Source organism: Pelophylax lessonae (assembly GCF_965119305.1).
Source record: "Pelophylax lessonae genome assembly, chromosome: 1".
NCBI lineage: Eukaryota > Metazoa > Chordata > Amphibia > Anura > Ranidae > Pelophylax > Pelophylax lessonae.
The window spans coordinates 551256107-551279657 of NC_138768.1; the positions used below are offsets into that span (position 1 = coordinate 551256107).

The 23551-nt window shown below is 50.9% G+C and overlaps 1 protein-coding gene across 1 annotated transcript in view; it reads right to left on the reverse strand.

Annotated features, from left to right (window-relative positions):
- The window catches only part of B4GALT1 (beta-1,4-galactosyltransferase 1), a 174171-nt gene that overhangs the window by 69760 nt on the left and 80860 nt on the right, over nucleotides 1-23551 (reverse strand). The window contains exon 2 of the mRNA XM_082243793.1: nucleotides 21516-21751. Within this exon, the coding sequence (XP_082099919.1) occupies nucleotides 21516-21751 (236 nt within the window). The remainder of the gene's footprint in view (nucleotides 1-21515; nucleotides 21752-23551) is intronic.

Sequence of the window (23551 nt, forward strand, 5' to 3'; positions counted from 1 at the left end):
CAAGTAAGGGGAGCAGCAAGACAACGCCGCCAGCTCCGACACTCTGCGAGCCGAAGTGATCGCCACAAGAAAGGCAACCTTTTTCGACAGCAGAGGCAACGAAATCTCCCTGATATTTTCAAAAGGAGCACGCTGCAATGCGGACAGGACCAAGTTCAAGTCCCATGGAGGTAAAGGCTCCTTCCTAGGAGGAGCCAAACGTCGCACACCTTGAATGAATGTGCGCACCAAGGAATGAGACGCCACAGGGCGTTGGAAAAGGACCGCCAGTGCTGACACCTGGCCCTTGATGGTGGCCAGCGCCAGGCGCTGATCCACTCCAGACTGGAGGAAAGCCAATATTCTCGACACCGAGTAAGAACGAGGGGAGAACCCCCTGGACTCACACCAGGTGAAATAGGCTTTCCAGGTACGGTAATAGATCTTACCAGAGGAAGATTTCCTAGCCTTGATCAGGGTAGGGATAACCTCAGAGGATAGACCCTTGTCCTTCAAGACCTGGGTCTCAACAGCCAGGCCGTTAAAGCCAGCGACTGTAAAGCAGGATGGAAGATCGGACCTTGAGACAGGAGATCTTCCCGCAGAGGCAGACGCCACGGAGGCGCCACTGCCAGGTGAACAACGTCGGCGTACCAAGACCGGCGCCACCAGAATCACCATGTGCGGTTCCGAGACCAATCTGCGAAGGAACCGGGATAGTAACTGAATCGGAGGAAAGGCGTACATCAGACGATACTGATGCCAAGGGGCCACCAACGCATCCGAGGTGTCCGTCAACGGATAGCGCGTGCTTGCCACGAACCTTTCCACCTTTCGATTTAGCCGGGATGCCAACAGATCCACGTCTGGGGATCCCCACTTCGCACACAGCATCTGAAAGACCTCCGGGTGTAGGGACCATTCCCCCTGGTCCAGGGTCTGGCGGCTCAGATAGTCCGCCTGCCAATTCTCCACACCCGGAATGTGAACTGCCGAGATCGCCGGGACATGAGTCTCGGCCCAAGACAGAATGTCGGTCACCTCCCGGGCTGCTTGAGCACTCCGGGTGCCCCCCCTGGTGGTTGATGTAAGCCACCGCGGTAGCATTGTCCGTCTGTACGCGAACAGGCAGGCCCTGGAGACGGTTCGACCACTGGACGAGAGTTTTATCGCTCGTAGTTCCAGCACATTTATCGGGAGGGAGGATTCCTCCTCCGACCAAGTGCCCTGGGCAGATAGGGTGCCCAGGACTCCACCCCAGCCCGACAGGCTGGCATCCATGGTAACCACTGTCCACACCAACGGGCGGAAGGACTTGCCTTCCACCACCGACGGGGACTGGATCCACCACAGAAGAGCCAATCTGGTCCGGCGACTCAAGGAGACCTCCAGATCAAAGGACTTAGGAAGTCTGTCCCACCTGGCCAGGATCTCCGTCTGGAGAGCCCGTGTGTGGAACTGGGCAAAGGGAAATGCCTCGAAGGCCGACACCATCAAACCCAAGCCCTGCATGCAGGCCCTGAGCGACGAGGACGGATTGTCCCTGAGGGATCGGATTTCGTCCCGCAAAGTCCGGAGCTTGTCCTCCGGCAAGAATACCTTTGCCTGAGCAGAGTCCAGAACCATTCCCAGATAGGGAAGGCGAAGCGATGGAGACAACGCTGATTTTGAACGTTGATGGTCCACCCGAACTCCTGGAGCGTCTGTACCGTGATGGACAGATCGCGCACAAGGTCCTGACTGGCACGCAATCTCAGAAGCAGATCGTCCAGGTACCCCAGGACCGCAATGCCCTGGGCCCGCAGCAGGCCCAGAACCAGTGCCAACACCTTGGGTGCCGAAGCGAGACCGAACGGTAATGCCACAAACTGGTAGTGGTCCTCCTCGATAGCGAACCAAAGGTACCGCTGATGACCCTCGAAAATGGGGATGTGCAGGTACGCATCCTTCAGATCTATCGAAGCCAGGAATTCTCCTGGACTCAAGGAGGCCACAACCGAACGGAGAGACTCCATTCGAAACTTCCGAACACGCACGAAGCGGTTCAGCTCTTTTAGGTCCAGAATAGGACGCACTTTGCCCTCCTTCCTGGGCACAGTGATCAGATTCGAATAAAACCCCCGAAACCTGTCCCGATGAGGCACCGGGACAATCACCCCCTGAGCAAGCATGTCCTGCACCGCTTGATGCAAGTCCTGCAGACGCCCCGGAAGCAGCTGGAGATTGGAGGGAAAGAATCTGTCCGCCGGGCTGGAAAGGAATTCGATCTTGTAACCTGATCAAACGATTTCCTGGACCCACCTGTCCGAAATCCGGAGCAGCCAAGGTTGGAGGAAACCGCGCAAACGTCCCCCCACCCCAGAAATGGGTGAGGGCGCCCCTTCAGGCAGAGGCGGATTGTCCCGCCGAATCGGCATTGCCGGTCTTCTGCTTACCCGCCCAGGGTTATTTCTGGTTGCCCTGGGCCTTGAAGGGCTTGCCCTTGGATTGGTTCCGAAAGGCACGAAAGGACCCCTGAGTAGATCTAGGCGCAGAACCCCGCTTGCCACGGAAGGACTTGTTCTTCGGGTTCTGGGGTAGCAGTGCTCTTACCCCCCATTACGCCCTTCACCAGGGTATCCAACGTCTCGCCAAAAAGTCGAGAGCCAGCATAGGGAAAATCAGCAACAGTTTCCCGCGAGGACTGGTCGGCCGACCAGCTCTTCAGCCATATCAGTCGCCGGTTAAGTACCGCGACACTCGAGAGGCGAGCCACCAAGGGGGCCTCATTCAGGGCTGCATCACACAGATACATGACTCCTTGATGGATCTGGTCCACCATTTCCAGTCGTGCAGGCGGCACGTCATCGGACACTAGGTTGCTTCTAAGCACCTTAATCCAATCAGTCACCGCCTGAGCCACCATAACGGACGCGAAAACTGGTTTGAGCAATGAACCCGCCACCGTATAGGAATGGCGGGCTAGAGACTCCAACCGCCGGTCCGTGGGATCCCAGAAAACCGGGGTATCCTCAGTAGGAACCAAGGTAGCCTTGTTCAGCACGGCCACAGTGTGATCTACCTGTGGAGGCACACACCATCGTGATTCCGTAGCCGGCGCAAAAGGATAAAGCAATTTGAACCGACTAGGTACCAGGAATGGACGTTTTAACGTGCGCCACATTTCATTAACAGTGTAATGGAATTCCGCTGGGCAGGGAAAAACCTGCGCGGACTTGCGGGTCCTGTGCGTCCCAAATGAGGACCCAACGCCCGGAGGACAGGGCTCATCCTCTAAATGTAAGGTTTCCTTAACAGAAACAATCAACTTATCCATGGTCGCCCGTTCTTCGGGTGACCCTGGGGAGGATGTATCAACCCCCTCCACTTCAGCCTCCCCCTCAGACCCCGGGGAGTCCAAGGATGAGCGGGACCCTGAAAAAGGGCACGCTTGCAGCAGCAGCCATATCCCCATCTGAATCAGAAGAGAGAGACAGCCTTGGCCGTTTTCTCGCAGCCCGTTCAGACATCAGCATTTCCATATTTGCATTTCCATAAGTCGCAACCACAGCAGCCAGATCAGGTCGCAGCGGGGTCACAGGAGAACTGGGGCCCCCCACTAAAGCTGGAGGAAACTTGCTTTCCTGAGAATCCATGGCTCAAGATATAAAAAAAAACTACAGTGCAAAAAAGTAGTGTACTGTCCCGTTAAATAGCGCTGCGGAGTGCGCAGCCCACCGCTACTGTCACAGCTATGAAGACCCCCAAAAGGAGAAAGAAAACTGAGCCAGAAGCAGTATGCAGAAGAAGACAGAGATACACTGCAGAGCCCGCAGATCGTTGCTACCTGTGCTGTCTGAGAGGAAGAGGAAATGCTGCTGGAGGGGGCTGGCTATAAGGATGCATAGGAGGCTACACCAAGATGGCCGCCGACATGCGGCCGAACCGATCGTTCCAAAGCCCAGAAAATGGCGACGGATGGCGCCAAAATGAGCTGTAAACTCGCCCCAGAGGGGCTATACACGTGTGCATATAAAAAACATGGCGGACCGCGCGATTTTTCCCCCGCAGCGGTCGCCGCACAACACACAAGTCTGTACCCCCAAAACATGCACCTAAGGTGACACTGGGACAGGGACCCCCGGCAAAGCATACAGCGAACCCCGCAGGGATCGCACAGGGAGTCACACAGGCACAGACATGGGGACACACAGCAACACAGACTGCCACCCCAGACAGAGGGCCCCACACAGAAAGTACTTACCTGTACCCGATGGCGTGGGGGAGCCTCTATGCACGGATAAACCTCTGTCCTCATCTGACAGGGAGTGCCGTGAGCCAGGGACATGACGCTGCAGCACCGCAGACAAGTCCTGTGAGGTAGCCACCTCACGGCTGCATCCCTGCAGCGAACAGGGATGGGTCGTTCTTAATGCCAGGGCGAACCATAGCTGAACGCTCGATGGCGGGCTGGGGGTCCATCTGGCCCTGGAGAACCAGGGCAGCCAGTCCGAATCCCAGCACCGCATGATCCATCTTCATCCGAAGAATAAACACTAAGCTGACAAAATAAACAGCTAGTAAAATGAGAGAAAAAAAAACTGACATTTTTAAAAGAAATCAAATAAAAGATATAGGAAGGCTGAGACTGAAGCCCCAGCACAAGGTAGCCTGACTATCCCTGATTGCTAGGCAAACTAAGACTGAGTTGGGAGTGGTGATGCAGGGGGGTATTGACCAGATGGGACAGCCCTCGTGGGTGTGTATATGCTAATGCCTTTTGTCTTTTGACTAAGTCTATATGCCTAGCTATTCCTACGAATAGGTGGACAATACCCAATTGTGATGACTTAGAGGAGGCGGCGACTGTCGGAGGACGTAAGAGAAATGGGCTTTAGCAGGGAACCCGCCACCATGTAGGCATGGCGGGCAAGGGATTCCATTCTCCTATCCGTAGGATCCCTAAACACCGGAGAATCCTCGGTGGGTACTAGAGTGGCCTTGTTCAATCTGGCCACAGTGTGATCCACCTGAGGGGCCACACACCAGCGCAAATCCGTAGGAGACGCAAAAGGGATAAAGGAGTTGAAACCTTTTTGGCACCACAAAGGTGCGTTTTAAATGAGGCCATTGATCATTCACAGTAGCATGAAACTCAGCGGGGCAAGGGAACACCTGCGCCGCCTTACGGGTCCCGTGTGTGCCAAGAGGGCACAATGCCGGAGGATTGGGCTCATCCTCTAAATGTAGGGTTTCTTTAATGGCAAGAATCGGCGCATCCATAGCTGCATGGTCCTCGGCCGCCCCAGGGGGGGGAATCATCCACCCTTGCAACCTCCGCCTCCCCCTCAGACTGAGAAGAGCGAGACCCCTCAAGGGGTACGGCACCTATGGCAACCATATCAGATTCAGAATCAGAAGACAAGGACAAACGAGGCCTTTTCCTGGCAGCACGTTCAGACATCAGAATCTCCACTTTGGACACCAAAGTCGCCACTGCAGCAGACAAAGTAGACAGAGCAGAGGACTCAGAGGGACCTGAATCCCCCACCAGGGCTGTGGGAAATTTGCTGTCCTGAGAATCCATGTTAAAAACAAAATCCTTTTTTTTTTTTATTAAGGTACTGGCCCTTTAAGCGCGCCGCGGACCCCCGCAGAACACCGCTACAAAGACTGAACACACAGACCCTCAATCAGGATAACTGATAGCCAGAAGGATTGCACAAGTAAAAAGACAGTAGACAGACCCCCACAAGTGTTACCACCGCAGCCGAACTCTCCTGAGTAAAAGGAGGAAGTTATGTCACCGCAGGAGGCTGAACTGAGGCTGCAGGCCAAGGAAAAATGGTTGTCTATAGAAAGTAATGGGAGGCTTCGGTAAAATGGCCGCCGACATGTGCTCGGAATGAACGTTCTGCCACACACAAGATGGCGCCGCAAGGCGCCAAAAAACACCACATACAATGCTGTATAAGCGCCCATAGTGAAGCCAGACATGCTGCCCACACCTAAAATAGCGGACCGGCGGTTTTTAACCCCGCAGCGGTCGCCACACGTGTCTGTATCTCCAGAAAGCACCCTAAGGTGACACAGGAGAGGGACCCCCACAAACCCACACAGCGCACAGGTTGTGAGAGAAAACCCCCGCAGGGACCGGGATCAGGGAGCCCAAAAACGCACATACATGGAGGGGATAACACAGACACACAGGACTGCCAGCCCCAGACAGAGGCCCCACACAGAATGTACTTACCTGTACCCGAAGGCGTGGGGTGCCTCTGATCAACGGGGAACCGCCCACCCTCAGATGGCAGGGGTGCCGTCAGCCAAAAAACGCAGGACGCCAACAGTGCACGGAGAACCGTGGATGAGACATCCAGGCGAGGTAGCCACCTCGCAGGCTGCATCCCTGAGGACAGGGATGGGTCGTTTGCGAGGCCTGGACGAACACATAGCCTGCTAAACGCTCGATGGCGGGCTGGGATTCCATCAGGCCCTCTGTCCTGGAAAACCAGGGCGACCAGTCCGACTCCCAGCTCCGCAAACGCCGTCTTCATCCAAAGATTCGACTAACGCTGACAAAATAAACAGCTAGTAGTGCAAAGAAAAAAACGGAATTTTTGTAAAATCTTACCTGTAAAATTCCTTTCTCTGAGTCCTCCGACAGTCGCCGCCTCTTCATATTCGTCACATATGGGGTATTAGACTTTGCTCCGAAGGAGTAGCTAGGCAACAGAATATGTTAACAATAAAGCTTTAACATATCCCACCCTCAAGGGGTGGTCCCCTCAGTCAATACCCTCCTACTTCCTGCAACCATATCTCAGTTTTAGTGGAATAGCAGTAGAGTATACATTCAAACCCCAAAAGAGGGGCGGGGGCGGCGACTGTCGGAGGACTCAGAGAAAGGAATTTTACAGGTAAGATTTTACAAAAATTCCGTTTTCTCTTACGTCCTCCGACAGTCGCCGCCTCTTCATATTCGTCACATATGGGGACGTCCCAAAGCAGTGCAAACATGAGGGGTGGGAAACGCATCCGCGCCGAAAGGCAACGCAGTCTCCACATCAAAGAAAGGAACCTTACCAAAGGAAGGAAACCAGCTGGGCAACAGCAAAAATAAGTGCTCAACAGGAGCAACAACCCAGGAAAAGACAAAAAAACCAGGGGATACAAAAAAGCTATCCCAACAGCCAGGAGTCCCCAATAAGGGACCCTATGGAACAGCCGCACTAAGAACCTTGCGGCCAAAGGAAGCATCCGCCGATGCCTGAACATCTACTTTGTAGAATTTTGTGAAAGTGTGTACGGTCGACCAAGTCGCCGCCTTACACACCTGGGCTACAGAAGCCCCATGACGGCAGGCCCAAGACGTACTCAGTGATCTAGTAGAGTGCGCCTTCACAGGCACAGGGGGAACCTTCCCCTGCAAGGCATAGGCCTGTTCAATGGTCTGCCTGATCCATTTGGCAATGGTAGAGGCGGAAGCCGCCATGCCCTTCCGAGGACCCTCTGGAAGAACAAACAAGGAGTCAGTCTTACGAAAAGACTCAGTCGATTTAAGGTAAACCCTTATCGCCCGAACAACATCCAGAGAGTGCAATCTCACCTCCTTTGGATGTTTAGGCTTCGTGCACAACGAAGGCAAAACAATATCCTCATTAAGATGGAATTCCGAAACTCGTTTCGGCAGAAAAGAAGGATTAGGTCGCAAGACCACCTTATCCAAATGAACAACCAGGTACGGAGACTTGCAGGACAAAGCCGCCAGTTCCGACACTCTGCGAGCCGAAGTGATCGCCACCAAAAAGGCGACCTTTTTGGACAACATAGACAACGAGATCTCCCTGATCTGTTCAAAAGGAGCACGTTGTAACACAGACAGAACTAGATTCAAGTCCCAAGGGGGCAAAGGATCCCTCCTAGGAGGAACCAGATGCCGCACACCCTGAATAAAAGTGCCAACCAAGGAGTTGGAAGCCACGGGACGTTGAAACAGAACGGCCAGCGCCGACACCTGACCCTTAATCGTAGCCAGCGCCAAACGCTGATCGACACCCGTCTGAAGGAAAGACAGCACACGGGAAACCGAGTACGTGCGGGGTGAAAACCCCCTGGACTCACACCAGGCAAAATAGGCCTTCCAAGTACGGTAATAAACCTTCCCCGAGGAAGACTTCCTCGCGTTGATCAAAGTATGAACGACCTCTGGAGAGAGACCCTTCTCCTTCAGGACCTCGGTCTCAACAGCCAGGCCGTCAAAGCCAGCGACTGTAAAGCAGGATGGTAAATCGGTCCTTGAGACAGTAGATCGTCTCGAAGAGGCAGACGCCAAGGAGCGTCGACCGCCAGATTCACGAGGTCTGCGTACCAGGACCGGCGAGGCCAGTCCGGTGCCACAAGAATCACCGTGCTGCGTTCCGAGTGCAACCTGCGAAGGAACCTGGACAGCAACTGAATCGGTGGAAACGCGTACATCAGCCTGTACTGATGCCACGGGGCCACTAACGCGTCCGACGCGTCTGCCCGAGGGTCGCGCGTCCTTGCCACGAACCTCTTCACCTTGTAGTTGAGGCGAGACGCGAACAGGTCCACATCTGGAAGACCCCACTTCGCGCACAACATCTGGAAGACAGCCGGGTGGAGAGACCATTCCCCCTGATCCAGGGTCTGGCGACTCAGATAGTCCGCCTGCCAGTTCTCCACTCCCGGAATGTGAACCGCCGTTATCGCCGGGACATGAGTCTCGGCCCAAGACAGAATGTCGGCCACTTCTCGAGCCGCTCGGGCACTCCTGGTGCCCCCTTGGTGGTTGATGTAGGCCACCGCCGTGGCATTGTCCGTCTGCACCCGAACCGGGCAGCCCTGCAGCCGGTCCGTCCAGCGATGAAGACAGAGCCTTATCGCACGCAATTCCAGAATGTTGATCGGAAGGGAAGACTCCCCCTCCGACCAGGTCCCCTGGGCGGACAGAACGCCCAGAACACCACCCCAGCCCGACAGGCTGGCATCCGTGGTGATTATCGTCCACGAGATCGGACGAAAAGACTTGCCCCCGGACACCAACGGGGACTGGAGCCACCACAGAAGGTTTTCCCTGGTGCGATGACTCAACGAGATCTGAAGATCCAGAGATTGAGGTCGCCCGTCCCACCTGGACAGGATCTCCGCTTGGAGACCCCGCGTGTGAAACTGCGCGAAAGGAATCGCCTCGAAGGCCGAGACCATCAATCCCAGACATCTCATACCCGTCCGCAGAGACGAGTGTGGAACGTCCCTGAGGGACCTGACTTCCTCCTGAAGAGTCTTGAGTTTGTCTTCCGGCAGGAAGACCTTCGCCTGCACCGAGTCCAGTATCATTCCCAGATAGGGGAGACGAACCGACGGACTCAGTGTCGACTTTGGAACATTTATCGTCCAACCGAACTCCTGCAGAGTTTGCATTGTGACAGACAGGTCCTTCTCCAGACCCTGTCTGGTCGCAGACCGAACCAGAATGTCGTCCAGATACCCCAGGACAGAAATGCCCTGGGCTCTCAATAATGCCAGAACCGGTGCAAGCACCTTGGTGAAGACCCGCGGAGCCGAGGCGAGCCCAAAGGGCAACGCCACAAACTGGTAGTGATCCTCCGCAATGGCAAATCGAAGGTACTTCTGATGACCCTCGAATATGGGGATGTGAAGGTACGCATCCTTCAAATCGATGGAGGCCATGAATTCCCCCGGAACCAGGGCAGCCACCACCGAGCGCAGGGATTCCATGCGGAACTTGCGAACTCGCACAGAGCGGTTCAGAGCTTTCAAGTCCAGAATCGGACGAACCTTGCCCTCCTTTCTGGGCACGGTGAACAGATTGGAATAAAACCCCCGAAATCTGTCCCGATGAGGCACCGGAACCACCACTCCCTGAGCCCTCAGGTCCCGCACCGCCAGGTGCAGATCCCGCAGGCGCTCTGGAGACAGTTGAAGATTTGAGGGAAAAAATCTGCTCTCCGGCCGAGAGAGAAACTCGATCTTGTAACCAGATCGAACGATTTCCAGAACCCATCTGTCCCTCACACGGGCCAACCAGGGCTGAAGAAAACCGAGCAAGCGTCCCCCCACCCCAAAACTGGGTGAGGGCGCCCCTTCAGGCCGAACTGTTATGGGCCGCAGGTCCGGATTGACCGGACTTCTGTTTCCCAGACCAGGGCTTCTTCTGAGAGCCTTGGCCCTTGAACGGTTTGCCCTTGTAGTGCGGCCGAAAGGCACGAAAGGACCCCTGAGGGGGCCGAAACTGAGCATGCTTCTTCCCAGAAGCCCCCTTAGCCTTGGGGAAATGGGGCAAGAGAGTGCTCTTACCCCCGGTAATCCCCTTAATCAACACATCCAGGGACTCCCCAAAAAGGCGAGACCCATCATAAGGCAGATTGGCTAAGGTTTTACGTGAAGATTGGTCCACCGACCAACATTTCAACCAAACCAGGCGGCGAGACAACACCGCCACGCTGTGCACACGCGCGGCCAACGGAATCAGGTCCAGGTCCGCATCACACAGATACATGACACCCTGGTGGATCTGATCCACCATATCCAGGGTCGCCGCCGAGGCCGAATCGGCCACTAGGACGCGCCTAAGCATCTGCGTCCAACTTGCGATCGCCTGGGCCGCCATGAGAGAAGCAAAACAGAGCCTTAAGCATAGAACCCGTAACAGAATAAGTATGACGGGCAAGAGACTCCAGTCTCCTATCCGTGGCATCACGGAAAACAGGAGATCCCTCTGCAGGGATCGCAGTGGCTTTGTTCAAAACCGCAATAGCATGATCCACCGGCGGAGGCACACACCACCGTTCATCAGTGGCAGGCGAGAAAGGATAACGCAGCTTAAATTTACTTGGCACCGCAAAAGGCTTGCGCAAATCGCGCCATTGGTCCTTAACAGCGCGCTGAAAATCAGCATTGCAGGGAAAAACCTGCGGCGTCCTGCGTTTTCTCTGCGTCCCATAAGCCGCCAAGGCAGCTGGGGGACACACCTCGTCCTGCAAACGTAGCGTCTGCTTAATGGAAGCAATCAACTCATCCATGATTGCAAGCTCTTCAGGCGAGCCAGGGGGAGAATTATCAACCCCCTCAACCTCAGCCTCTACCTCAGACCCCACTAGATCAAGAGAGGAGCGGGACCCCGATAGGGAGGTCCCCGCCAGAACAGCCCCATCACCTTCACCCTCAGAATCAGAGGACAGAGCAACTCTGGGCCGTTTAGTAGATTGAGCAGCCACCAGCATTTGCACCTGTGCAGCAAGGCCAGCCACAATAGTGGCTAAATCCCCCCCTGGGGGGGAAACAGCGGTCCCCTGGCTTTCCACCAATACTGTGGGAAACTTGCCCTCCTGAGAATCCATTGCCCCTGTATGCCAGACAACCAAGGGTTAACTGCCCCCTTACAGCAAGCGCGGCAAGCGCAGCCCACCGCACCACACTCAGGCACAATGAGACCCCCACAGGGAATATACAGACTGAATACAGGCAATGGAACACAGGAATAGAAGGATAAAACCTGAGGAGACTCCGCTGCTGCTGCTGCCTCGATCGGTGCTTCCAGGAGAGAGGAAGTGATGCTGCCAGGGCGCTCTATGTAAGCCTATGGAGGCTACAAGAAAATGGCCGCCGTGCATGTAAACCATGCGGCCGGAGCGGGCGCCGGTAAAATGGCGTCGTTTGGCGCCGAAATCGCCGCTCCACAGTGCATAAAATCACACACCATATTAACCCATTATATGGATACATGTTAGATCGCCGCAGCGATCGCTGTATATGCCCCAACATGCCATTAAAAACATGCCCCACAGCACACAGCTCCTCACACTGCCCAGCCTGACATACTCAGTGTCATACAGCTCCCCCCCCCCCTTGCAGCCCACAGCATGCAGCCGAGAGATAGGGAGACAAGCAGTGTGATTAAAGGCAGGTTACACAGTCCCAGACTGAGACCCCCCCCAGACAGACAGGTCCCCACATAGATACACTTACCTCACATGGCGTGGGGAACCCGCACAGGCGAACAAGCCGCTGCACATGAGGCAGGGAGAGTCGCAATTCAAGACGCACACAATGGCGGTTCAGAAACCGCACAGCGTCCGGTGAGGTAGCCACCTCACCAATCATCCCTGCACCGAACAGGGATGGGTCGTTCACTGTGCCAGGAGCGATACCTGGCTGAACGCTCGATGGCAGACTGGGAAGCCACTGACCCACGACCTGCGACCAGGGGGATCAGCCCGAGACCCAGTCCGCATAATCCTCTTCATCCGAAGAACTAACTAATGCTGACAAAAATAACAGCTAAGTAAAGGCAGAGAGAAAACTCAAACAAAATATCAAAAAGAAGAAAGAGTCTGGGACAAAAAGTCCCAGCACAGAGAGAGCCAGCCACTCCTGACAAGCTAGACATTAAAACTGAGATATGGTTGCAGGAAGTAGGAGGGTATTGACTGAGGGGACCACCCCTTGAGGGTGGGATATGTTAAAGCTTTATTGTTAACATATTCTGTTGCCTAGCTACTCCTTCGGAGCAAAGTCTAATACCCCATATGTGACGAATATGAAGAGGCGGCGACTGTCGGAGGACGTAAGAGAAAACACATTTGCTGTAAATAAAATCATAAAATAGAAGAAGGCTGAGACTGAAGCCCCAGCACAGGGAAGCCTATCTTACTTCTTAACTAGGCAGAAGACAAACTGAGTTGGGATGGCTGATTGCAGGGGGGTATTGGGCCAGTGGGACAGCCCCCATGGGTGTGTCTGTAAACGCTTTGTTTTTTAACAAGTCTTATGCCTAGTTACTCCTGTGGAGATTAAGTCAATACCCCATTGGTGAAGACTGTATGAGTGGGCGGCGACTGTCAGAGGACGCAAGAGAAATCAGGTTTACTTAGCAGAGCTGAAGAAAAGACATCCATCCTCCTAGCACACTAGCAAAGAAGGCATGCTGACAGAAGGAGTTTTCATGGGTTGGCCTACAGTTTTGTTTGCCAGTGTCCAATCCTCCTGTAGGCAGCAATTTGAACATAAAGACTTCCTATGTCCCACAATGGACGGTAATGGAACCTTGTACCCATATGTAGTTTGTTATACACGTACATACAGGTGTCCAAAACATTTGCAGTTACAAAAATCCTAATCTGAACTACCATAATCATTCTAAAAGTAACAAACCGGAATGAGGAACAATCCCTAGATAATGAAATACATAGGAAAATAACCCCCCATAAAAAGTACAATGGAACACATTATCTTGCTAAGGATTCATATTAGGTTTTGAAAAGGCTGTGCCGAGCCAGTGAGGCTACAGGGGAACAACTTTATTATAATCTGTCCTTCTACAGCGCTAAGCTGGAAAAGGCAACACTCTGAAATAGTTTGGTCCGGTGCTTCCCATTTTAACTGCTCTTTATTACCATCCTAGCAGAATTTCAGCAAACCATATATGCAGAACAATCATGCCAAACTCTTTCTTTTAGATAAAGGTCACATGTGAGCCTTTATCCAAAGCAGTAAATAATTGCATTCTTTTCACATAGAAATGAGAAAAGGACGTTGTATATGTACATTTTGTGGCAGTTGGCTGGATGAGGTGGACAGCCCTTGTAAAACTATCAGAAAAACACAAAATGTTTATAAACGAAAGGACAAAATTAGAAGGATGGGAACATACAGCAACCAGCAATATTTCTTTGGGGTGCTCACCAAACCTCTGACTTGCTACTGCACATATAACTACCCTTTTTCACATGCCTACAGTGCTAATCATTAATGCTTGCTAATAGTGTTAGAAGACGACATTGCGGAGTATCTGCTTATTTCCTAGTACGATCTACGTCCTTTTTATCAATATAGCAAATTTAGGTTGGCTAACTTCATATTAAAACACATATGATGCAGAACTAAATAAGAAGCCTTAACCTCTTAATAAACCCATCGGGAGGCCAAGTACATGTTGCTTTTGGTTCTGTTGGAATCTGTCCCATTGTTGCCAAGCAGCACAGTTGGACACTCACCCCATCCTGTACAGCCACGCTGCTAGAAAGGAGACTGATTTGTGTGCGACACCACAGGCCTTTGGCAATAGGAGCCACTCTGGAAATCAGCATTGCCATTCATAAAAAAATAAAATCTTAATGCTTGTGATGCTGTGCCTCTGTCTGTAGCTTCTGGTACACATACAGTCCTGACGGATGGATCTTTTGCTTTTATGAACAAGCAATTAGCGCTGTGGGTCCGAGTCATACATGGTACCAGTCCCTACAGTGCTGACTGCTTAAACATAAAAGTCAAAGATCACACAGCCCTGCCGTTGTGTGCGCGCACAAAGCGGAGTGATCTTTTACCATTATGAAAAAACGATTAGCAATGGCGGGCACAACTAATTGTTAATTTATAATAGAAAAGAGCAAAATCGCATTACATAGGGCGAAGGGAGCTCAGTGCTGGCTGTACCTACCCCCATGGGGATGCCCATATTTTGAGCTTTAGAATGGTGTGGAACTATAGCCAGCAAGAGTGTATTTTAGTCTCTAACAAAACCAATAATCCATACGGGCCCAAGAGCTACATTGCACTTGGTCCCTTTTGCAAATATAAAAAAGGTTTTAAAAAAAATTAGTGAGTTCTTTAATCTGGAATTACCAGTTCCAAAGACTTAAAGTTCTAAAAGGGATGCACAATGCAAGCATACAATAGCAATGAAAGTATTTCATACAACGCTTGCAATGGTGTGGTACAAAAGCAAAAAGGGCAAGAACATTTACAATGTAATGTTGATATAAATAGCAATACAACCCACTCCTATATTTTAATAATTCTAGAATCCCTGAATGGTTTGAAATTCAGCAACTGGAGATACAGTATATTACCTGAGCTGTGAAAAAGGTCATAAAGTGTACTTTAACATTTTCTACATAATTTATGCATTTGCACAGAGTTTCAGAATGATAAGAGTTCAGTTTATAGTGATATGTGAATTGAGAAGAATGTTTTTTTCTCCCAGCACAAAAAAAAAAAAATAAAAAAAAAAAATAGAAATTTCTGTAAGAACTTACCGTAAAATTATTATTTTATAGTCCTGACAGTCGCCGCCCACTCATACAGTCTTCACTACTGGGGCATTGGTCTTAGCCACAGGAGTAAGCTAGGTAGAAGATTTTGTTAGAAACAAACATTCACAAAAAGCTTTGCATAGACACACCTATAGGGGGCTGTCCCTCTGGTCCAATACCCCCCTGCTAGCAGCATTCACAATTCAGTTTGGTAGCAAGCAGTAGATAGTCCATGAACCCCAAAAATAGGGGCGGGAGGCGGCAACTGTCAGAGGACTCCACAAAAATAATTTTACGGTAAGTTCTTACAAAAAATTCTATTTTCTCTTACGTCCTCTGACAGTCACCGCCCACTCATACAGTCTTCACTTATGGGACGTCCCAAAGCAGTGTAGACTCGAGGGGTGGGAAACGCAACCGTCTCAAAGGCAACGCAGCACCCAGATCAGAGAAAAGAACCTTATCTGAACCAGAAAGGTAACACACTGGGTAACAGGAAAGCAAATGACCAAGGGGGGAAAAAAAAACCCCAACCGGGGGGGGGGGGACAGGCTAAAAAAACACCATGTCTCCCCTAAGGCACTGCTGCACTCAAAACTTTGCCGATGCCAAAACATCAAGTTTGTAAAATTTCGTAAAGGTGTGCACGGACGACCAGGTCGCCGCTTTGGACACCTGGGACACCGACGCCTGATGGCGGAAGGCCCAAGACGCACTCACCGCTCTGGTAGTGTGCGCCGTGACAGGGAAGGGCGGAACCTGTTCCGTAAGCAAATAAGCCTGTACAATCGTCCGTCTGATCCATTTAGAAATGGTTGCCCCAGACGCAGCCATACCCTTCCGAGGTCCCTCAGGAAGGACAAAGAGAATCCGACTTTCTGAAGGATTCGGTAGACGACAGGTAAACCCTGATCGCCCTGACAACATCCAAAGAATGCAAGGCAAACTCCTTAGGATGCTTAGGATTCGCACACAGCGAAGGTAAGAATGTCCTCATTGAGATGGAATTCAGACACCACCTTCGGAAGGAAGGATTGATGAGGTCGCAAGACCACCTTATCCCTATGAACAACTAGGTAGGGGGAGCGGCAAGATAGGGCCGCCAACTTCGACACTCTGCGAGCAGATGTGATCGCCACCAGAAAGGCGACTTTTCGTGATAGCCCTGGCAAAGGAATCTCCTGGATGTTCTCAAAGGGAGGAAGTTGCAAAACGGACAAAACTAAATACCCAAGGGGGTAAGGGCGCCCTCCGAGGGTCCGTTATCTGCCAGCGCAGATAACTGACCCTTAATAGTGGTCAGTGCAAGACGTTGGTCCACACCAGATTGCAGGAAGGCTAACACCATCGCCACCGAAAAGGAGCGAGGATGGAAACCCTGCGATTCGCACGAGGCAAAGTAAGCCTTCCAGGTCCAAAAATAAATCTTACCGGACGAGGTCTTCCTAGCCTTAAGCAAGGTAGGAATGACCGCCGACAAGAGACTCCGATCTCTCAACACCTGGCTTTCAACACCACGCTGTCAAAGCCAGCGACTGTAAAGCAGGATGGAAGATCGGCCCCTGGGACAGCAGATTGTCTCATAAGGGGAGCCGCCAGGGAGGCTCGACGATCATTTGCATGATGTCCGCGTACCAAGACCGGCGCGGCCAGTCCAGAGCCACCAACCTCAGTTCCGAGACCAACCTGCGAAGGAACCGTAACAACTGGATCGGGGGGAGGGGGGGGGGGGGGGGAGGAGGCATAAATTAGGCGATACTGATTCCAAGGCACCACCAGCGCATCCGAGGCGGCTGTCAGAGGATCACGTGTTCTTGCCATGAACCTTTCCACCTTGTTGTTTAGACAAGACGCGAACAGATCCACGTCCGGGGATCCTCATCGTGCACACAGCATCTGAAACACCTCCGGGTGTAGGGACCATTCCCCCTGGTCCAGGGTCTGGCGACTCAGGATAGTCGGCCTGCCAGTTTTCCACACCCGGAAAGTGAACTGCCGAAAGCGCCGAGGCCCAAGACAGAATCTCGGCCACTTCCTTGGCAGCTCAGGCACTCCTGGTGCCCCCTTGGCAATTGATGTACACCACCGCAGTGGTGTTGTCCATCTGCACCCGCACAGGTTGGCCCTGAAGACGATCCGACCAACGGAGCAAACAGTTTGATCACTCTCAATTCCAACACATTTATCGGCAGAGAGGATTCCTCCTCCGACCAAGTGCCCTGGGCATACAAATTGCCCAGACCACCACCCCAGCCCAACAGGCTGGCATCCGTGGTGATCACCGTCCATAACAACGGCCAGAAGGATTTCCCGTCTGTCAGAGACCGGAGCCACCACAGAAGATCTGTTCTGACTTGGGGGCTCAAAGATCCTCCTTTCCAAGGAAAGAGGATGCCTGTACCACCTGGCCAGAATCTCCGCTTGCAGAGATCGTGTGTGGAATTGCGCAAATGGTATCGCCTCGAAGGCAGACACCATCAACCCCAGGGACCGCATGCAGGTCCTGAGCAACGAGGAGTTCGTAGTGTCCGGAGTTTGTCCTCCGGCAGGAAGACTTTTGCTTGGGCGGAGCACAGAACCATCCCCAGGTAAGGGAGTCGAACAGAAGGAGACAATGTCGACTTCTGTAAATTGATGGTCCACCTGAACTCCTGAAGCATCTGAACCGTGGTCGACAGATCGCGCTGGAACTCGACCTTAATAGGAGATCGTCCAGATACCCCAGGATTGCAATCCCCTGTGTCCGCAACAGGGCCAGGACCGGAACCAACACTTTGGTAAACACCCTTGGAGCCGGAGACCAAAAGGCAACGCCACCAACTGATAGTGCTCCTCCGTTATTGCGAATCGGAGGTACCTCTGATGACCCTCGAAAATGGGGATGTGTAAATACGCATCCTTGAGGTTGATTGACGCCAGGAAATCTCCCGGGCTCAGGGAGGCCACCACCGCTCGAATGGATTCCATGCGGAACTTTTGAACCCACACAAAGCGGTTCAGAAACTTTAAGTCCAGAATTGGATGCACTTTCCCCTCCTTTTTGGGCACCGTGAACAGATTCGAGTAAAAACCCCAAAATCTGTCCCGATGTGGCACCGGGACGATCACCCCCTGGGCGAGGAGATCCAGAAGATCCGTTGGAGATCTTGGAAACGATCTGTGGTCATATGAAGATTTGAGAGAAATAATCTGTCTGCTGGGCGTGTTCGAAATTCGATCTTGTACCCCGACCGAATGAGTTCCTGAACCCACCTGTCCTGAATTTTGGCCAGCCAAGGTTCGGGAAAACCGCACAGACGTCCCCCCCACCCCTGAAACGGGTGAGGGCGCCCCATCTGGTTGAGGCGGACTGGGTCGCCGTGTTAGAGTGGGCGGCTTTTGACTTGCCCGCCCAAGGCTTCTTTTGGCCACCAGAGGCCTTGAAGGATTTGCCCTCGTCTTGTGCCTTAAAGGCACGAAAGGACCCCTGGTTAGGTTTAAAGGAAGGGCCCTGCTTACCGTGGAAAAACTTACCCTTGGACACCTGGGACAGCCGATTCCCTGCATAAGGGATGTCAGATACCGTCTTCCTGGAAGTCTGGTCAGCCGACCAGCTTTTCAACCACACAATGCAACGGATTATCACTGCGACTGCAGATAAGCGTGAGACTAAAGGGGCCTCATCCAAGGCCGCGTCACACAGGTATAAAACAGCCTGAATAATTTGGTCCACCATCTCCAGAGTAGCAGGAGGGGTGGAATCAGCCACAAGGGTGCACCTGAGCACCTTAGTCCACGCCACCACAGCCTGAGAGACCTTAACTGAGGCGAACATGGGTTTCAGCAAAGAACCCGCCACCATATAGGAGTTGTGGGTAAGAGATTCCACCCGTCTATCCGCCGGGTCCCTAAACACCGGAGAATCCTCCGTGGGCATCAGAGTGCCCTTGTTTAACCTGGATACTGTGTGATCCACCTTAGGGGCCACAGACCAGCGCGACTCCGTCGGAGACGCAAAAAGGATAGGATAACGGTACTTGAACCGCTTAGGCACCACAAAATTGCGCTTTAAATTGCGCCATTGTTCTTTCACTATTTCGTGAAATTCAGCGGGACAGGGAAATACCTGAACCGACTTCTGGGTTCTGCGGGTCCCAAAGGAAGACCGCTTACCCGCCGGGTGGGGCTCATCCTCCAAATGTAGCATATCTTTAACATAACTAAAGAGCGCAGACATCGCAGCGCGTTCCCTGGCCGACCCGGAGGGGGGGGGGGGGTTTGGGGGGAGTCCTCCCCCCTCCTCCACCTCCCCTTCCGACAGAGGACTGAGACCCCTCGGGGGGGGTACACTGTCCATGGCAACCATAACTAGCTCTGAATCAGAAGATTGAGAAAGTCTGGGCCTTTTCTTAGAAGCCCGCTCAGACATCAACAAATCCACTTTAGACGCTAAAGTCACAAGTGCAGCTGTAAGGGAGCCCATCGCAGAGGATTCAGAAGTACCTGAACCCCCCACCAGAACTGGGGGGAATTTGCTGTCCTGGAACTCCATAAAAACACACTTAGTAATTTTATGGCGCTTGCCCTTTTAATCAGCAATAGCGGCGGTTCCCACTACAAAGCACCGCAATTAGGCAGCCTGTGCTTCTACACTGAACTAATAAAAACTGCCAGCAAGGATATTTTTCCCAGAAAAACAGCAGAAAAGCCCCCCAGAAGTGTCCCCATACAAACCGCGCTGCCAGCTCGATCTTAATGCTTGGAGAGAGGAAATATCGTCACGCCGCTAGAGGCCGATCATGTTACTGAGCCAAGGGAAAATAGTTGCCAAAGGGAACAAACATTGCCACACTAAAGATGGCGCCCAAAAGGGCGCCGATTCACTACAGGGAAGAAAAAAGGCTGCTGCCCTCACATGAAGCCAAACAGCCTGCCCACACCCAAAATGGCGGCCCTGTGGTTTTTACACCGCTGCGGCCCACACACACACACACGTCTGTACCCCAACGTTGCACAAGCACTACCAAGGGACCCCCGCAAACCCCCCACACCGCGGCATGACCGCAATAGCGCCCCCGCAGGGACCTGGAGGGACACACGGGAACCATACATACAGACATGAGGGGGATAACACAGACTCCAAACAGCCTGCCATCCCCATAACAGAGACCCCACATACACCCCCCGACAGATATAGACAGAGGGGTAGCAAGGTACTCATTGGTCCAGTGAAAGCGTGGGTGCCGCTGTGTGACGGGAAGCCTCCCACCCCGGGTGGGGGGTGCCGTCAGCCAAACAGGACGCTAGCAACCCGCGGCGTCCCGCAGTTGAGACATCCTAGCGAAGTAGCCACTCCGCGGGCTATGTCACTGAGGACAGGGACAGGTCGTTTGCGAGGCCTGGGCGTACGCATAGCCTGCTAAACGCTCGATGGCGGGCTGGGATTCCGTAAGGCTCTAGGATAACCAATCCGATTCCCAGCTCCGCAAACGCTGTAGTCTTCCGAAGCCTGACTAACTAAGCGCAGGAACAAATAAACAGCTATCAGTGTAAAGAAAACACACTTAGCCTTTTTCTTCTGTTTTCTTAAAGAGGAAGTAAACCCTCCTCAGGAAGTTGTACCTATAGGTAAGCCTATGATAAGGCTTACCTATAGGTACTGTAAATATCTCCTAAACTTGCACCGTTTAGGAGATATTTACCTTTAATGGAGCCAGTGACGTCACTGGCGCATGCGCTCTGAAGGAACGGCTGATCGTGCCGTTCCTTCAGAGCCCCGTGCCGTGACCGTCGGCTCCCGCGCGCGTGCGCGGGAGTGACGTCACCGCGGCTCCGGCCAATCAGATGGCCGGATGCTGCGATCCCGGAAGACGGGCGACATGTCATGTCGCCCGTCATACAGGTAAGAGAGCGGCACGGCGGGGGCTCGTTCTAAGGTAAGTATTTCATAATGAGCTAGTATGCGATGCATACTAGCTCATTATGTCTTTCTATTGCAGGTTGTAAAAAAAAAAAATTTTTTTAAAACGAGTTTACAACCTCTTTAATTTTTTATTTCTGCTGAGACTGTAGCCCCAGCTAAGGGAAGGCTGCCTACTCCTGACTAGGCAAAAGACAAACTGAATTGGGAATGCTGCTAGCAGGGGGGGTATTGGACCAGAGGGACAGCCCCCTATAGGTATGTCTATGCAAAGCTTTTTGTGAATGTTTCTAACAAATTCTGCCTAGCTTACTCCTGTGGATAAGAGGTCAATATCCATAAGTGAGGACTGTATGAGTGGGCGGCAACTGTCAGAGGACGCAAGAGAAAAAGCATTTACTCTCAAAATTAGAAAATCGCCCTAATTTTTGCCATTTTTTTTCAGACACCTGGAAAACATTTTTCAGTTCTTTAAAGATATACGTGCGAAAAATAAATTTTTTTTTTGGATGTGGGTCGCAGCAGAAAAACAATACTATGTCTCGGTCATATTATTCATATAGGAAAAGCACACTGTATACCTGATTTATCACATATACGCCGTAGTCAAGTTGCTGCCTTTGTAAAATAGGATGCAGGTAATATAACCAATACTTCAGATGTTCATCTCGTTTTCTGAACGGAATAATGAGAGCTACTTTCTGCACTGCCTTGCAGTCTTTTGGCTTGTATCGACCTCCTTCCTTTACATTTGGGTTGGTTTTCCTCACTTCATCCAGACTGACTGATATGGAAAACTCAATCCTTAAAGGGCCCACTGTAAAGAAACACCAAGAATATTTAGATTTATGTATTTTTTTAAATTACATGACAACAAAACAAAGTTTTGTTAAAACACAGCAACAAACAAAAAGTTTTGTTTAAAAAAAAAAAAAAAAAACAAGCATATTAATTATTCTTACCTGCTCTGTGTAATGGTTTTGCACAAAGCAGCCCAGATCCTCCTCTTCTTGGATCCCTCGCCGGCGCTTGAGGCGCCTCTCCCTTGCCTAGTGCCCTCACAGCAAGCAGTCTCAAAAGATGTCCGATGGCTATCGTAATTTTGAGAGACCCTAAGCTGGAATGTTACAGTTGAAAAAAATATAAAATAAAAAAAGCCAAAAATAGTTGGAGTTATTTTTCTGCTCTTCTACTCTTCCTACTTTTACTGCACTTTGTTACTGTTTTTCATTGGTAACCATTTTTTACAGGTACCAATGTAATGTTTTATTTCTATTCTATTGCCTTGCAGGTACACTCATCAGCTGCCACACTGATTTTATATATTCTGACACAGCTGCCACACTGATTTTATATATTCTGACACAGCTGCCACACTGATTTTATATATTCTGACACAGCTGCCACACTGATTTTATATATTCTGACACAGCTGCCACACTGATTTTATATATTCTGACACAAACAGCGTTTGCGCTCAGAATATATGGAAATCACTGATGGCAGCGCTATAGGAGGCCATTTCACCACCACAGTTAAAAATGAAAAATAGGTATACATGGCGTTGGTCACGTATACCCATCATTAGAAAGTGGGTTGGATGTTTTGGGCGGCTAATGATTGGTGTACTACACCTTTTCTGGCAGACATTTCAGGGCCTCCGAAGCCGTGATAGGTAGTGAGAAAGTGCAATGAGAAATTTACGCCCTTTGAAATTCTGAAGGTGGCGATTGGTTGTCGGGGTCCCGTACACAGCTAGGCTCCCAAAAAGTCTCACACGTGGTATCCCTGTGCTCAGGAGAAGCAGCAGAATATATTTTGGGGTGTAATAACACATATACCCATGGCATGCATGAGCAATATATAATTTCAATGACAACTTTGTGTAAAAAAAAAAAAAAAAAAATATATATATATATATATATATATATATATATATATATATATATATATATATATATATATATATATATATATATATATATATATATATATATATATATATATTTTTTTTTTTTTTTTTAGTCATCTTTCACCTGTGACAAAAAAATTAATTAAATTAGCTCAACATGCCTCTCAGGACATTCTTTAGGATGTCTACTTTCAAAAAGGGTAATTTTTTTTTGGGGGGGGTTGTACTGCCCTGCCATTTTAGCACTTCATGAAATGAGATAAGCAGAGTCAGAAAGTAAAAGCTGAATATATTCCAGTATTTACACCATAGTTTGTAGACGCTATAACGTTTGCGCAAACCAATAAAAATGCACTTATTGAGATTTTTTATTGTCAAAGACATGTAGCTAAATACATTTTGGCCAAAATATATGATAAAAATTGAGTATATTGGATATTTTTTAAAAGACAGAAAATTTAATTTTTTCTCAAAATTTGCGCTTTTTTTATTAATAAATATCGCAAAAAATAAAAAGAGCAGAGGTGATCAAATACCACCAAAAGAAAGCTCTGTTTGTGGGGGAAAAAAAAGGATGTAAATTTCGTTTGGGTACAGCATTGCATGACCGCGCAATTGTCAGTAAAGTCACCCAGTGCCAAGTTGAAAAAAGTGGCCTGGTCATTAAGCAGGAAAATCCTCCGGTCTGAAAGTGGTTAATAGATG